Here is a 16,725-nt window from a genome sequence, read left to right on the forward strand (position 1 = left end):
TGGCCAGCTTGACTCAATGGCGAAAGAACACGGAACGCTGCTACCTTCCCACCAAATGTGGTTCCTGTTTTTGTACTTGCATTTTTACATGCTTTCGAACTGCTAGGTTGGCAGAAGCTGGGACAAGTAACGGGAGCTCACTCCGTTACACGGCACTAGGGATTCGAACCGCCGAACTACTGATCTTTCTGATCGACAAGCTCAGGGTCTTAGCCACTGAGCCACCACATCCCTCTAGAATTCCTATGTGGAATCCCTATGTAGGCACAAGCAAATTCAGTCTTAACTCCCCTTGAGCGCTGTTAAGTCTTATCTAACTCTAACCAGGTGCTGACCACTAGCTGAGAAGATTCTTGTGCATAGGCTTTTAGCAATAAATCAGCTTAATTGAAACTTCATGTATGGATCTGGTATTTCACGCCTGGCAAGGAAGAAATAAATGGAGGTTATTCTCTCTAGAGAAGTGGATTGTGATGCATAAAAAGCTTCATGTAACCACAAGAGTGTTTGTATTTTTTCCCCCCTGCAAAATAAATAAGTAATATTAAACAACACAGCTGCTTCTTTGGCAAAGAATACCAGAAGACAGAAGTCAAAAGTTAAGAGGCTTAAATTGATTGGCCTTTTAATAACTTGGATCAATGAACAACACTAGTGTGATGCTAATGTGATTTTTAAAAAAAACCAATCCATCTTCCTTCGCCTTAGAATTTCTTCTGATGATTCAACGTGACTTCTGCCGCATGGCCTTTTTTCCAAGCAAAGTGACAAATTCCAGATTCCCTGGGAAAGCTTAAAAGACTATGCTCCCCAAGAAAAAGCATAGAAATTACTGCTTACCCATGTTATCATAAGTTGTTGAGTTTTCCCTGAAAAATATGAAGTGTAATAAAACTGTCCATGTAAATGATGATTTAAACATGCCAGACACAGTCTTCAGCAAGTATCAATTATAAAATAATATCAATGGCAATCAGATACAATTATTGGATCATGGATTTTGAAGAGATCAATAGATCACATAGTCCAATGTTTTTCAAACTTGGCAACTTTCAGATGGGCAGACTTTAATTCATGCTGGCTGGAGAATTGTGGGATTTGAAGTTTGCACATCTTAAGAACTTTTGAGTTTGCAAGAAAACCCATTAGACCAGTATTTTTCAAACTGGCAACTTTAAGATGTGATCCTTTTCAACTCCACAATGCTAAGCTTTGTAACTATATGAAAACCTCCATCATAATAAATTCAAAGAGACACTTGTGCAAGGGGTGGGATATTAATGCTAAATGAGAGTGCAATTAATAAAACTGCAATTATTCCATTTGGAAACACCATATAGGATGCTTTGACTTGTCCCCACAGATGGCAGCATCAAACTGGCTGATCTAAAAAGCTAATCCAGCATTTGGAGGAGAAATCATGCAAATGTTCCAATATTTGAGGGGCTGCCACAAAGAAGAGGGGGGTCCACCTATTTTCCAAAGGACCAAAAGGGAAGACAAGAAACAGTGGATGGAAGCTAATCAAGGAGAGAAGCAACCTAGAACTAAGGAGAAATTTCCTAATAATTAACAATTGAGAGAACAATTAACGAATGGAATAGCTCGCCTTCAGAAGTTGTGGCTATTCCATCTCTGGAGGCTTTCAAGAAGAGACTGGACAGCCACTTGTCTGAAATGGAATAGGTCCCCTCTTTGACAAGGGGTTGGACTAGAAAACCTCCAAGATCCCTTCCAACTCTTATTCTCTTATCACTGGGAATTCCAGAACTAGAGGCTAGAGTGCGAAGTTAATAAAAAGAAAACCGCAGAAGACAAGAACTAGCCATTGCAGTCAGCTGCCAAGAGAACACCATAATGCATTTGCAGAGATTAATGGCAAATAGAGATTGTAGTATCTGTGTTTGCTTTCCCTCCACCTTACTATGAATTGTGGTAATGGAGAATGATGAACATGCTAATTTCAGCAGTTATTAGCCTGTGTCAGCCCTTTGAGATAATACATACCCAAAGCATCAAAGATGAGTCCTTGCATTACGTTCATTGTAAGGTTACAACAGCAGTCTGAAAGCACTTCTCCCTCCTTTACTTGGTACATTCCAGAAAACTAGGGAGGGTTATAGTTAGATGCTTCCCACATCCCTTTTCCTTTCGTGGGCTGAGATATCTTTTTTTATGACAATTGTCTAAGCTGCATCTCTTCCTTCTGTCTCTCATGGTTATTTCTACATACCACTATAGCAGTGATGGCTACCCTTTTTGTCCTCACATGCCAAAAGCGTGTCCATGCTAAAGTGTGTGTGTGCCCACACCCATAATACAATGCGCCCCACCTCCTACGCATGCATGTGTGACGATCTCCCCCCTGCTCCCCCCCCCCATGCGACCCCACTCCGTGTCCCATTTTGGACCTAGCAGGCATCCCTGAAGTCTCCTGGGACCAAAAATGGGCTGTGAGGGGGTGCCGCACCCCCCCGGTGCTCCCCCACTCCCACGCTTGCGTGCCCAACCCCTCTGTCCCCCCCCACATGCACACATGTCTCCCGCATGTCTGGCAGAGATCCGAAAATCAGTTGGTCGGCGGGAGACATGCATGCATGCACGGTGGAGCTGAACTGGGGCAACGGCTTATGTGCCCACAGAGAGGGCTCCATGTGCCACCTATGGCATGCCATAGGTTTGCAATCACGGCACTATAGACTGTGATTCCGAACTCCCTGACTCCAATTTGGAAAAAAAAATGTACACCTATATAAACAGAAACCAACTGATTATCATTTTGCAAAATGCTCCTTTCTTTAATGATCCTGGAACAAAATTCATCAGCAAATATTGCAACATCTGGCTTTTCTCACATCAAGAAAGCGCCAGGCTGTTGATTCTCATTCAGTTAAAATTCAGTTATTGGCCCTACTAGAAGCAGTCCATCAAATACAATTGTCAAGCCTCACCATGAACCACAATGAGCCCAAAGATTTTTTAAAAGATAAATCTTTATTACACGGAGATGCTTACGCAGGATTCCTGGCTACATTTGATGGGCTGTGCTGTTCTCATATAAATTGTTATTACAGTCTGCAGTTCTAGTTTAGACTGAGTTTCTTTTCTCTAAACTGCAGAGCGATGAACAGTTTCCATGGAGAGCAACAACAGCAGGCACAATATGTGAGGCCTGGCATTTAAATTTATGCGCTTCTCTAATGGAGTTCATGAAGCAATTAAGCCCTGCTAGATTTATACCTCGTGGATTTCTGTCAAGAAAAAAGCAGGCGTAGCCTTCCGTCCCTCCTTCCTTCCATTTCATGCTTTAATCAGATTTAAGAAAGCAAAATGGAATCCAGGAATTGGTAGGAGATGGTTCATAGCCTTCTTTTGCAAGGCATCATAGTAACAAAAACAATAACAAAAAATGAGGGAGGCGGTGACTCAGTGGCTAAGATGCTGAGCTTGTCGATCAGAAAGGTCAGCAGTTCACCGGTTTGAATCCCTAGTGCCATATAATGGAGTGAGCTCCCATTTCTTGTCTCAGTTTCTGTCAACCTAGTAGTTCAAAAGCATGTACAAATGCAAGTAGAAAAATAGGAGCCACCTTTGGTGGGAAGGGAACAGCGTTCCATGCACCTTCAGCATTTAGTCATGCCAGCCACATAACCACAGAGATGTCTTCAGACAGCGCTGGCTCTTCGGCTTTGAAACAGAGATGAGCACCGCCCCTTAGAGTCAGGAACAACTACTAGCACATACGTGTGAAAGGAACATTTATCTTAATAACAAAAAATTGCAAGCAATTCAAAGAAGTTGAATGTTGAGACAGCTTATAAAACTCAAATAGAGACATTGGGAAATAATTCACATATTATTGTTAAGTCAATCAACCTTAAACCATTAATAATTTTAGTTTAACGTGATCCCAGGACTAAATTAAAAAGAAAAAAAATGGCAATTTTTTCTGTAATTCCAGTTATCTGTCTTCCTCTTTACAAGATATTAGAGGTTGTTCTCGACTTACAACCATTTGTTTAGTGACCATTCAAAATTACAGTGGCACTAAAAAGAAGGGACTTTAGACCATTTTTCACAGTTACAACTGTTGCATCCCCATGGTTACGTGATCAAAATTCAAACACTTGGCAACTGGCATCCCGCTCATATGATCATCTTTTGCGACCTGCTAACAAGCAAAGTCAATGGGGATGCCAGATTTGCTTAACAACCAAGTGATTCATTTAACAGGTGCAGAGATTCGCTTAACAACTGTGGCAAGAAAGGTCATAAAATGGGGCCAAACCAGGGGTGGGTTCCTGCCAGTTCTAACCTCTTCTATAGAAGAGGTTCCACAAATCTACAGTGCCGTTTAGAACTGGTTCCAGCTCTCTCCCCACACCTGTCCACACATCATCAAGATGAAGAGCGAGAGGAGGAATTCTGGGAGTTGAAGTCCACAAGTCTTAAAGCTGTCAAGTTTGAACACCCCTGGTTTTTTTTTTCTCTAAAGAGTTTAGGGGTGCAAGGGTCTTGTAACTGGACAGCTTTAAGACTTGCGTGCTTCAAATGCCAGAGTTTCTGAACCAACATTTTGGTTGCTAAGCAAGAGCCTTGTTAAGTGAGTTTCACCACATTTTACAAGTTGGCTATGCCCACCCTGTCACATGGCCAGCAAGCCACTCCCACCCGGTCATATGGCTGGCAAGCCACTCCCACAAAGCTGGCCATACCTACAGAAGAGGTTCTGAAAAAAATTGAAACCCACCACTGGGCCAAACACACTTAGCAGCTGTCTTGCTTAGCAACAGAAATTTTGGACTCAAATGTGGTCATTAAGTCAAGAACTATCTGTATTTGAAATTATTCACCTGGCCTTCCACCTCTATATTTTTCCTACTGTTTTCTGGCTAATCGGCAAATTCAGAGTATTAGTATAATACTGCATAGCAGAGAAACGATATGCAGAATTGCCCTATAATACTTATGAAGCCAGAAAAGTGAAACCATCCAAATCATTATTTCCCAGCTATAGATTTCACAAACTAGACTGTAATTGATGTTTTTTTTAATGTTGATCTTCATTCATGAGTTTCTTTTTGTTTCCTGACAGCAAATGGAACATCAAGCAGCCAGCTTTCCACACCGAAATCAAAGCAATCCCCAATCTCTACACCTACTAGTCCAGGAAGCCTCCGTAAGCACAAGGTATTACGTTTCTTATACCTTACTAAACCTCCTTTCAGCAGATTGCACGGTGTTGAGAGTTACCGTTTATTCGGAGTATAAAACGCACCTTTTTCCCTCAAAAAAGAGGCTGAAAATCTGGGTGCATCTTATACACTGAATACAGTATTTTTGCCTCCTGAAACCCCGCCCCTTCACCAAAATGGCCATGCAGAGCCTTTAGGAGGCTTTTGGAGAGCTCCTGGGAGCTGGGGAGGGCAGAAATAAGTGAAACATGGGCCGTTTTTTGCTCAATTTTGCCCCACCCAGCCCCCAGGAGTACTCTATAAGCCTTCTAAAGGCTTTGCATCAGTGGTGGGTTTCAAAAATTGTTTGAACCTACTCTGTGGGTGTGGCCTCCTTTGTGGGAGTGGCTTGCCACCCATGTGACCGGATGGGAGTGGCTTGCCGCCCATGTGACCGGATATGAAGATGCCAACGACACTTGTCAGAACCACCTTAAATTACCTCACACACAGCATTGGCACGCAAAGGCATCTTTGGTTTGCATTAAAACAACTTCAGCACACTTAATGTTCTGATTGTACCACAAACACAGTAGTCATCCTTACCTTTCACAGAGGCACTGAGTTTTATAAATATGAGCATGATAGTGTAAAGTAATCATATCCAAGGACCAGTGGTGGGTTTCAAAAAATTTTGGAACCTCTTCTACAGGCCTCTCAAACCCTCTGCACACCCTGTTTTTGCGAAAAATGTGCCCATTTTCCAAATCTCCAAACATGCCACATTTTTGCCCTCCCTGGCCCCTAGGAGCATTTTGCTCTGCGCATTTTGCCTCCCAAACTCTCCCAAACTCTCTCAAATGCATGCAGAGGGTTTGGAAGGCCTGCAGAGTGCTCCTGGGGGACGGGCTGGCCCAAACAAAAATGTTTTAAATGTGCCTCTTCAAAATCTTGGTGCGTCTTATACTCCGGTGAGTCTTATAGTCTGAAAAAATATGGTAGTCTGTGCAAATGAGTGAAGCCCCATCCAGAGGACACAGGCAGCATGCAAAACCATAACACCTCCAGCTCATGGGAATATCTTTCTCAATGGAACCAGTTCCTGATAGCCAAAAGGTCGGGGGCCACTAATATAGGATCTCCTGCTAGAGGAGAAGGTTGAAGTTTGAAGTTTGAAGTTTCATTTTATTTATATGCTCCCCTATTCCCTAAAAGGGACTCAGGGCAGCGAACAACTCCAACGGGAAGGGGAACATGCAAATACAAAATAGACATTTAAAATAACCAACAACCACACCTGTTGAGAGGGGAAGGGAGCTCATCAACCCCAGGCCTGCCGGCACAGCCAGGTCTTAACGGCTTTTCGGAAAGCCAGGAGAGAGGTGAGGGTCCGAATCTCCACGGGGAGTTCATTCCAAAGGGCCGGACTGCAACAGAGAAGGCCCTCCCCCGGGTCGTAGCCAGATGGCATTGGCTGGTGGATGGAACCCGGAGGAGGCCGGCCCTGTGCAATCTAATGGGTCTTTGGGAGATAATTGGCAGCAGGCGGTCTCTCAAGTACCCAGGTCCAATACCATGAAGGGCTTTATAAGTAATAACTAGCACCTTGAAGCGTATCCGGAGACCGATTGGAAGCCACTGCAGCTCGCGGAGGATAGGTGTAACGTGGGTGTATCGAGGTACATCCACAATCGCTCGCACGGCTGCATTCTGGACAAGTTGAAGTCTCCGAATGCTCTTCAAGGGCTGCCCCATGTAGAGCGCATTGCAGTAGTCCAGTCTTGAGGTCACGAGGGCATGAGTGACTGTTGCGAGTGCCTCCCGGTTCAGGTAGGGATGCAACTGGTGCACCAGGCGAACCTGGGCAAATGCCCCCCTGGTCACAGCCGACAAATGGTGTTCTAAAGTCAGCTGCGGGTCCAGGAGGACTCCCAAGTTGCGAGCCCTGTCTGAGGGGCATAGAATTTCACCCCCCAGCCTGAGTGATGGAATACTAACCAGATTTTTGGGATGGAAACACAACTGTGGCACGACAAAACCGCGCTACGCAAAATAGCGGAGATTAAATCGTGTCACTAAAGTCGCGACGTCATCATCGCACGTCATCACCGCGGGGACAACAGCACGGTGACAGAAGGGCGTTCTACATGCTTCGTTCTTTGCCTCCAAAGGTAGCCCTCCTCCTCCAGCTGACAGCGGCAGCAGGCACGGGGCAAAGCGGGCTGCCCAGCAGCAGCAGCCCGCGGGAAGGGTCCAGCTCAGCCGCGGAGGGCAGCAGGAAGCCCGCGGGGGGCCCGAGCAGGGCCGCCGACGCTGGCGGCGGAGGAGGACGCAGCAGCGGCAGCGGCTGAGGCTCTCCCGGGGCCGGCGAAGCGGGCTTGCCCGGCAGAGGCAGGCCGCCCTCTTCTTCCTCAACAACATCTCCTTGGATGGGCGGCCGCCGCCACCCGGCAAGCCCGCTTCGCCGGCCCTGGGAGAGCCTCAGCCGCCGCCGCCGCCTGCCCTGCCTCTTCCTCCGGGGGAGGCGCCGGCGGCGGAGGCCGCCCGTCCAAGGAGATGTTGTTGAGGAAGAAGAGGGCAGCCTGCCTCCGCCGGGCAAGCCCGCTTCGCCGGCCCGGGAGAGCCTCAGCCGCCGCCGCTGCCGCGTCCTCCTCCGCTTCCTGATGCCCCCCGCGGCTGTGCTGGACCCTTCCCGCGGGCTGCTGCTGCTGGGCAACCCGCTTTGCCCCGTGCCCGCTGCCGCTGTCAGCTGGAGGAGGAGGGCTACCTTTGGAGGCAAAGAACGAAGCATGTAGAACGCCTTTCTGTCACCGCGCTGTTGTCGCGGCGGTAGGGTCGTTTTTTTATTAGCGCTTCGGACGCCGCGGATTTGCCTCCGCACTTATGTCGGCGCGGATAAGGGCATCGCGGTTTTGTGGTGGAACCAAACACAACAGCCACTCGGTCTTGTCTGGATTGAGCACAAGCTTGTTAACCCCCATCCAGACCCTGACAGCCTCCAGGCACTGGCACATCACGTCGACCGGTTGGACTGGAAGACCTCCAAGTTCCCCTTCAACCCTGTTTATTCTATCTTCTATGAAACTGTGTTAAGGTGATCTCTGTGAGAGTAGAAGAAAGCTTCTACTTCAGGTAGCACTGCCGATCATTTAGCAACTTGGAAGCCATTTTGTCTTTCCCAACTGTGCCAGTTCTTTGCTTATTTATTTGTTAACATCATTTTTCCCACTTTTTTCCAGGAATCCAAAACAGGGGAAATTGCATTCCTTCTTCCTCTTTTTCACCCCCCAATAAAAAATATAGGGGGTAGAGTGCAGAGGTGGTATGCTGCCGGTTCACACTGGTTCACGCAAAATGGTAGTGGTGGCGGCAAGAGGCTCTGCCCACCCACCCCTGACATCATCACAGACCTTCTGCACATGCGCTCCTGCTACCGAACCGGTAGTAAATGGAATAGGATACCATTACTGGTAGAGTGAGTTGAGAGAGAGAGTCTGGCTGAAGGTCACTCGAATGAGTTTGCACATAGAACTGTCAGAAATCTTAACTCTCAGGAGCTTTGCCCTGGCAAGGCCTCAAAGAATGGGAAATATTGTAGGAAACAAGTCCTAAGCTACGAGCTGGATCAAGGGTGAAATCCAGCCGGTCCTGATAGGTTCTGGAGAACCGGTAGCGGAAATGTTGAGTAGTTCGGACATGAACAAAATTTCAGATGCGTTGCATGCCAAATGGAAATATATGCCTCTCAGCATAGAATATCTGAAGTTGGCATTTGGAAAACCTTCATCATTATGTTGTATAAAAGATCAGCTTCAGAAACAGTCTAGTTTTGATACGGTGAAGGGGATTGCCTCAGTGCAGCGTCTCTGCATTGATACCTTCAGAAAAGTTGAGAAGCACCCTAGAACGAAGGAGAGATTTCCTAATGGTGTGGGTGCCCCATCACTGGAGGTTTTCAAGAAGGGACTGGACAGCCCTTTGTCTAAGATGGTATAGACACTCCTGGTAGTGCAGGGGATTGGACTAGATGACCTCCGAGGTCCCTTCCAACTCTGTTATTCTGTCCCATGCCAGCTTTTCATCCATGCAAAGGAAGTTTCCGTTTCCTTCCTCTTGCTGCCATCCGGGCTAATTGTGGGATTTAACGCTTGTCCCTCTCTTCTTACAGGACCTGTACCTGCCTCTATCCTTGGACGACTCTGATTCTCTTGGAGACTCCATGTAAAGGAAACCCAATTCCCCGTCTCTGTAGTACACGCTCTGTTTTAAATGCAGAGCAGTACTTCTGCCCAACGGAGGTCACTGGTGCTCGCAATCAATCCAAGGACACAAAACTTATGGTTATGCTTTCTTTTTGCTTTGCTTTCTTGTTTCCCCTCCTATGAGTTCTCCTCTGTGTTACAAAACTGATACTAGCAACAGAGCAGAGGTAAAGGGATACCAACCACTTGCAGAACTTCGCCCTCCAAGTTAAAATGGTTATTCCTGGTGGGTTTTGGAGCCGGAGGTGAAGTAGAACAATCGTGATCTTTCCACTTTCTATTCTCTCTCTTTGTCCTGAGTGCAAGGACACCAGGATTGGCTGTCAGTGTAGGGGAAAAAATGATAGTCTTTTCAAAAGATTCCATGTCAAGATATTCCATTAGCAGATTGTGGTAACATTGCCCCTAAATGTCAACTTTTCCCACCTGGATGTTTTTTCAGATATTCCTAGTTACCAGCAACTTTACCAAAGTAGCTTTGATTCTGCTGTGTTAAATTTAATACTTTCCTATTAACTCTACTTGATTTATGCTCACAGCCACCAAGGGCTAAATCCATGATGGTAATAAGGTCAATATATCACAGCATGCCCCACAAGTAAATGAGCAAAAAGCTATTTATGGTAGTTTTGCTGCAGGACCTTTAAGGTCAGGATCTTCTCACTGCAGTGGGTTGTTTTTTTTTAAAGTAGTGGCAATAAAAAAAATGATTTGGTTGATATGAAGTTACTGGAAGTGCTGTGTGGTATCTCTTGGTCTCTGGAAGATTTTTAATGCCTTGCAAATAGCCAACACTGAAAATACTGTGAAGGTTTTGTTTTCAGGTTTCTAACACTTTGTCTGTTCCTACAACTACTGCGATTGCTGTTGTTAATATGAAATCAGTACAATTTTATAATGGAAAAATGACTTTAGCTAGGTTGTAGAGAAGCAATTCTTCAGGCTTTTTTCTTTCTTTCTTTCCTTCCTTCTTTCTTTCTTTTTTAAGAAAAGTAAAAACTGGTGACTTGATTTTGCTTAAAAAATAGAAAAAGAAAAGTATAGAAAAATGTTCTGCGCAGTGAAACGTTTTAGAAGTTGCGGCCAAATTTGGCATCTGAAATAGGAAAAAATAAATAAAACCAGGGCTGGCATCATGATTGGGTGCATTGGGGAGGTGGGCTGTTACTCATCCAGTGAGTATTTTGAAGGGGTTTGTAACATTAGGCCGCTCCCCGGAAGAATAAAACAAAAGTCAAGGTGTCTGCTCTCCCCATATCATTGTATTGGAGCCCCAACTTGCCTTTTATGTGTGTTGCAGGCACAAGGCGCCTCAAAGCAGGTTGGGTTTCAATGGAGGGGCACCGTGTTGATGTTTTCTTTTGCCTCCAGCCACACCCCTCCTACCCCTGTGCAACATGCTGGATTTTTATCTTGCCATTTTCGGCATGTTCAAGAATCACAATGAAGGCCAGGAGACTACTTTTGAGTCCTCTTTTCTACGAAAACAGCCCTTTAGAACAGAATGCAAAGCATAAGCAAGCTTTTTCCCTTTTTTCCATAATTGTAAATGCAATGTTTGATACAGGGCTGAACCGTTTTCCCGATGCCTTTTTTTAAATCGGTGCTGGATAGTGTGTGTCGCCTTGTTCCCGATTCATCAAAATAAGTGCTTTGATTTTTTTAAATGTTTTTTTAATTCTCTGATCTTTCCATGTGAGGTGCTCTGCTTTTTTGGGGGGGTGGCCAAACCCCCTTTTTGAATTTAGAATGTGTATGATAAGAGTTCGTTCTTTCATTTCGATTGGAAAAGCTGCATTGGGCCACTTGCATGATAAGGAAAGGTGAGCTGAAAAGGCATGATTTTAAATGATTTCAACGTGGCTACTTTGCTCACTTCCTTTACCTAGTGTGGAGTGGGGGAGAAATTCCCATTTCTTAAAATGACGTTTCTCTTAACCCACTGGTTAAGATCATTGCGCCACTAGCATGTTTTGCGTTAGGGTGACAATGTGAGTGAGCTAAGTGCTCGGATGTTATCGTTGCAGAGAAGGTGTCAGAAAATGGAGTGGCCTGTAGTTGACCCCAATCCTGCATCACAAAGACAAGTAAGACTGAACCCATTGCTAGCCAAAGCAGTGTCTAGAATTCCCTGTTCCCCAATGTTGTCGTTTGGCCCGATGCATCCACTAAAACTTGGTTCGGGAGAACCATTTTCCTTGTAGGATCACAGTCGGATCACCATGGGGAAGGCTGACCTAGAGGACAAAGCACAGAAGAAGATCTACAGGAGAATTTCCCATGGTGTGTTTGACCCCCCCTAGCAGATCTAGTGTATAAATTGGAGCAGGTCTCTTAATTTCTTGGTGCCTCAATTTACCTTATCTGTCAAAATAGGGACAGGAATACTTCTCTACCTCACGGGAAGGGTGGCTGGGTTGGCAGGTGAGTCATTTTGTTAATGCCGTAAAAGACATATTTGGTGGAAAAGTACTTCATAACTTTGGAAGGGGTGGGATTTGTTGAGTTCAGGGAAGGTTTCCTGGGTGGTCTGAAAGATCATCTTTCTACAGACAGCCAAGCAGCCCTGAACCACCACAACTAATCAATGCGCACGCTGTGAGCTTTGACTGTGGTCAACACCCGAAACAGGAACTGATCTCTCCCTCCCAGATTTGGCAATGGTGACTCTGTCCCTCCTGAGATTCTGAATCATGGTCACAAAGGTGACCTCCATTGTGAATTGCTTAAACAGGAACATGTGTCAATTTGGAGATACGCTTTTTTTTGCCACGAATTCACTTTGCTCCGGTTTTGATCTTCTGCTCTCTCTTTTCTCCCCCACTTGAAGGGCTGTTCTCACTTTTCCAGTTGGGTGTGATCAGAGGAGCTATAATTCTGGAAACTGAAATTGAGCGATCCTTTTCCGCTAAAGGTGATGATGCTTCTTGACAGCACTGTCTTTTTTTGGTCAAGAGTCTAAAAATCTTGATGCCTTCAACCCAATCTTTCCTGGTTTTAATAGACAAGAAGCAATGATCTCCATCAAAACTGGGGCATGGAGAACAGACCCTCTCCCTCCCTCTTTCTCTCTCTTACACACATACACAAACACATACCCATGCAAAATACATCTGTAGATGGTTGATCTATTTTGATTGCTCTTCTTGGGCAATGCCCTAGCATTAAGCCTATCCTTGGTAGTAGTACTGTAGAGTCTTTTGAATGTTAACTTTACTCTTTCTTGATTGCACAGAGAGGACAAACGTAGACTGTTTCTATCTGCCAATGGAAACTCTGAAGTAGCATTGTCCTTTGTATAAAATGCTGGGAACACATATTAAGGGAGAAGCCACCATATATATCTTCAGCTTGTAAGCCCTTGAGAAGCTCATAGATAGAATGATAAACTAGATCCGTTTACCCCAGCTGATCTACTTCAGACTTCTAGTTCTCTGAAATCCCAAAGAGAATTGAAGAAGTTCCTTTAGATGTACAACCTGGACATTTTGACAGCTGGAAACTGGATAGAATTTTGGTCCATTCCAGTCATGATTCTTGATCATGGTTTAACATGCTATAGCTGAACGTCTGCAAAAATTCCAATTTTGGGGCTTTCATTTTTATTGCACTTAATAATGGCATGTCCGAAAGACTGATCTCATGGGAATGTTGTTGCTTGAGCTGTGCCATGCTGTGCGTTACTTCTGAATCCAGAAACGGTGAGATTCAGCTTTGGTAAGCGTTCACCTTCAGCGTTCAGAAAACCAGAGGCCTAGTCAATGGAAAGGGAAGGTTCTTCTTTCTAAAAAAGGAACAGGGGAGGGGCAGGGGGAGCCATTCAAAACTTGCAGAAGTGAAACAGGGTAAAGAACAAGACTCCCAGGTTTTAGAAGAATCTTTCAGGTAAGTGTTCTTGAACTGTAGGTAGAAATCAGTGACTATGTCAGATGTAAAACTGCCTATGTAGTGGATGTTGCATGATTCTTTGTAGAAAATAAATAAATTAAAATGCATGCCAAATAGCCATATGTACCATGCTAGGTGTGTTCAGCTCCAAACTCATCAAAAAAACCAACAACACTAGAGGCTACAGTGCTTTTCTCTTACAGCTCATTCATTAGCGCAAACAGATGCCACTTATCATATTTTTTGGACTATAAGACACACAGGTGTATAAGACACACCAAGATTTTGAAGAGGAAAGTAGGAAAAAAAGGTATGTCCTCCCCGGCCACCAGGAGCACTCTGCATGCTTCAGCAGGGCTGGGGGAAGGCAAAAACGCCCTGGTTTTTTTGCAAAAATGGGGCCACTTTTCCCTTCCCCCAGCCCTGCTGAAGCCTGCAGAGTACTTCTGGGGACTGGAGGAAGGGAAAAACGGCTCCATTTTTTGCAAAAAACACCCTGTTTCTCACCCATTTTTCACAAAAAATGAAATTTAGGGGCAGGGCTTCGGGAGGCCAAAAATGGCTGTATTCGGTGTATAAGACACACCAACATTTCCACGCTCTTTTAGGGGGGGAAAGGTGCGTCTTATACTCTGAAAAATATGGTATTTTATACAAACTGATTGTATTATGAAAGACAGAAGCACTGAAGGACTATAACAGCAGTTTTCAATACTCAAGTTCAAAAGTTGACTGGCCAGGAGTGGCACTTAAGGAGGGAAGGGCTGAAGGCCACACAGTAGATGGACCACTGTATCACACATGTGAGCATGTGATGATGTTTTTTTGGGGGGGGGGCAGAGAGGGCAATTATTTAATTTTTGTTTGGCTCTTATATGCCTATGGTAGGATTTCCACAACAGTGTTTATTGCTTCCCCTTTCAAAATAGCAGCTTCCTGTATTCATGGAAGGAATTCAAGAACCACAGAAGGGTGATGCTGCAACTTGTGACCTTGAGGCTACATCCCATCCTGTCAGGCACAATCCACCAAGACCCATACGAGTAGAGTTCACGCTAGCTACTTCATTGTTCTGTGCCTATTCCACAGGAATCTTCCCAGACTAGAAGCTTTTCGCCTGGAAAAATTAGATAAGATTCAAAGGCAATCGAAGCGGTAGGGTGGGGTTGGACCTTTCCCTCTTATGGATATATAACGATTCCAGACTAATTCCCTGCTTAATAACTCCTCCTGACTGGGACAGTCTTTCCAATGCATCCCTGCTCTAGCTCTAGGAAACTATGTATGCTTTCTTTTTTAAAAACTCTTGCACTTGAGCAGATGCAGGATTAGGGTGTAGAAGGAAGATTTAGAAGGCAGCAATAGCCAAATTGCACACCTGGACCCTATATAGTCCTTTAGCCCTTCACAGGTGCCTGCAACTTTACTCTTATCCATTCCCTCTTGATTTAACTATCCATGACCACTATTAATGTCTTTCAGATCCCTATTGCCATCCAACCCATAAATGTAAGTTTTCTCACTGCAGAGGACCATTTTTATGGGGGTGGGAGGAGCCCTGAATTACAGTCCCATGCTTTCTGCTTTGCATGGCAGCTGCCTATTGTCAATATACATGTAAAAATGTCTTTGTCGGCCATGAAGAAGATCCTTGTAATCTTAGAAGTTCATGAATTATGAGGGGCATGTTGTAGAGACCACTGTGAAGTTCTCCTAATTTTGGGAAGCAAAGGTGAGGCAGCTGTCTTGAGGACAGATTATGGATGACTTGAAAGAGCAGATCTGTGGCAGAGGTGGGTATTCAGCCAGTTCTGACTGGTTCTAGAGAACAGGTAGCAGAAATTTTGAGTAGTTCAGAGAACTGGCAAATAGGCTGACCCCGCCCTTGCTTCCTCCCAGCTGATCTTCTTTTGTTGCCCTGAACAGGAGAATGGAGCTGGAAAGCAGGTTAGTTGAGTGGGGAGGGATTGGGGATTTTGCAGTAACCTTCCCCTGCCACGCCCACAAAGCCATGCCACACCCACAAAGCCACACCCACAGAACCGGTAGTAAAAAATTGAATTCCACCACTGATCTGTTCGAACCCCTAGCACTCTGTAATGGAATGAGCTCCCATTACATGTCCCAGCTTCTGCCAACTTAGCAGTTCAAAAGCACATAAAAAATGCAAGTAGAAAAATAGAAACCACCTTTGGTGGGAAGGTAACAGCGTTCCGTGCACCTTCAACATTTACTCATGCCGGCCACTTGACCACAGAGACGTCTTCAGACATGCTGGCTCTTCGACTTTGAAATGGATATGAGCACCGCCCCCCAGAATCAGGAACCACTAGCACATATGTGTGAGGGGAACCTTTACCTTTACCTTATTTCTTCCTGAAACAGGTTTTGTCAGAAATAAGAATTCTTATTCATCCCCACCAATTATCAACTCATGATGCAAATTATATGTGGGGTGCGTACTGTGGCATTGTAGCCTGGAAAATTCTGAAAGTTGAAATCCACACATCTTCAAGTTGCCAAAGTTGAGAAAACAGCTCTCTGCCATGTCACAAGATGATCTTAATCAAAAATCCAATATAGTCAATTTCATAGACTCTTGGTCATTTTCACAACTGTTAGCTTTTTCTGCCTTGGGACCTGTAGCTTGGTTTTCGACAGATAATCCAATAAATTAAGAAGATATTAATGCTTCTCTGAAACATATTTTTAAATGGAATTCATGGAAACTGTAATTGCCTAAAATTGTCTTAAAAGGACTCATGGAAATTAACTGATTATTAAGGAAAAGTGTCAGGACAATGGACTGGAGAATGTGTCTTGCGTTCAGTAACACTCCTTATCATGAAGGAATAATATCTATGCATATTCACCCTTGTTCCATGTCATATATTTTAACTGTCAAACTTGTAAATCATGTTTCTCATTAAATGATTACAACTTTATTTCTCACTGTTACCTTAAAAACCTGTCCCCTTGAGATTCTTATTGAATGTCATCTTCTGTAGGAGAGGAGACTCCTTCTCCTCTCTGTCAAATTTGTCATTTATTCATTTATGAATTGATCAGTTTTCTATCCCTGCAACCTCAAGGCAACCTCATAACAATAAACAACGCAGTAACACCAAACAAAAATGTCATGAAGGTAAAGGTTCCCCTCACACATATGTGCTAGTCATTCCCATCTCTCTCTCTCTCTCTCTCTGTGTGTGTGTGTGTGTGTGTGTGTGTGTGTGTGTGCTCATCTCTGTTTCAAAGCTGAAGAGCCAGCGCTGTCCAAAGATGTCTCCGTGGTCATGTGGTCGGCATGACTCAACGCTGAAGGTGCATGGAAGGCTGTTACCTTCCCACCAAAGGTGGTTCCTATTTTTCTACTTGTATTTTTACATGCTTTCGAACTG

General features: G+C 44.7%; 1 protein-coding gene across 5 annotated transcripts in view; it reads left to right on the forward strand.

Moving 5' to 3' along the window:
• The window catches only part of DCX (doublecortin), a 109,983-nt gene extending 93,476 nt beyond the window's left edge, over positions 1 to 16,507 (forward strand). For 3 of the 5 annotated variants that reach the window (XM_087727175.1, XM_087727174.1, XM_087727176.1), the window contains exon 6: positions 5,096 to 5,655. In XM_087727175.1, coding sequence (XP_087583301.1) covers positions 5,096 to 5,271 — 176 coding nt within the window. In that variant the 3' untranslated portion in view covers positions 5,272 to 5,655. Of the gene's footprint in view, positions 1 to 5,095; positions 5,656 to 9,342 lie in introns of those variants that run through there. The other 2 variants (XM_087727177.1, XM_087727178.1) reach the window with 1 other exon arrangement.
• Positions 16,508 to 16,725: the final 218 nt, after the last annotated feature.

Source organism: Thamnophis sirtalis, unplaced genomic scaffold (genome assembly GCF_051295495.1).
Source record: "Thamnophis sirtalis isolate CommonGarterSnake01/CBP01778 unplaced genomic scaffold, rThaSir2_p1.2 scaffold_13, whole genome shotgun sequence".
Classification (NCBI taxonomy): domain Eukaryota; kingdom Metazoa; phylum Chordata; class Lepidosauria; order Squamata; family Natricidae; genus Thamnophis; species Thamnophis sirtalis.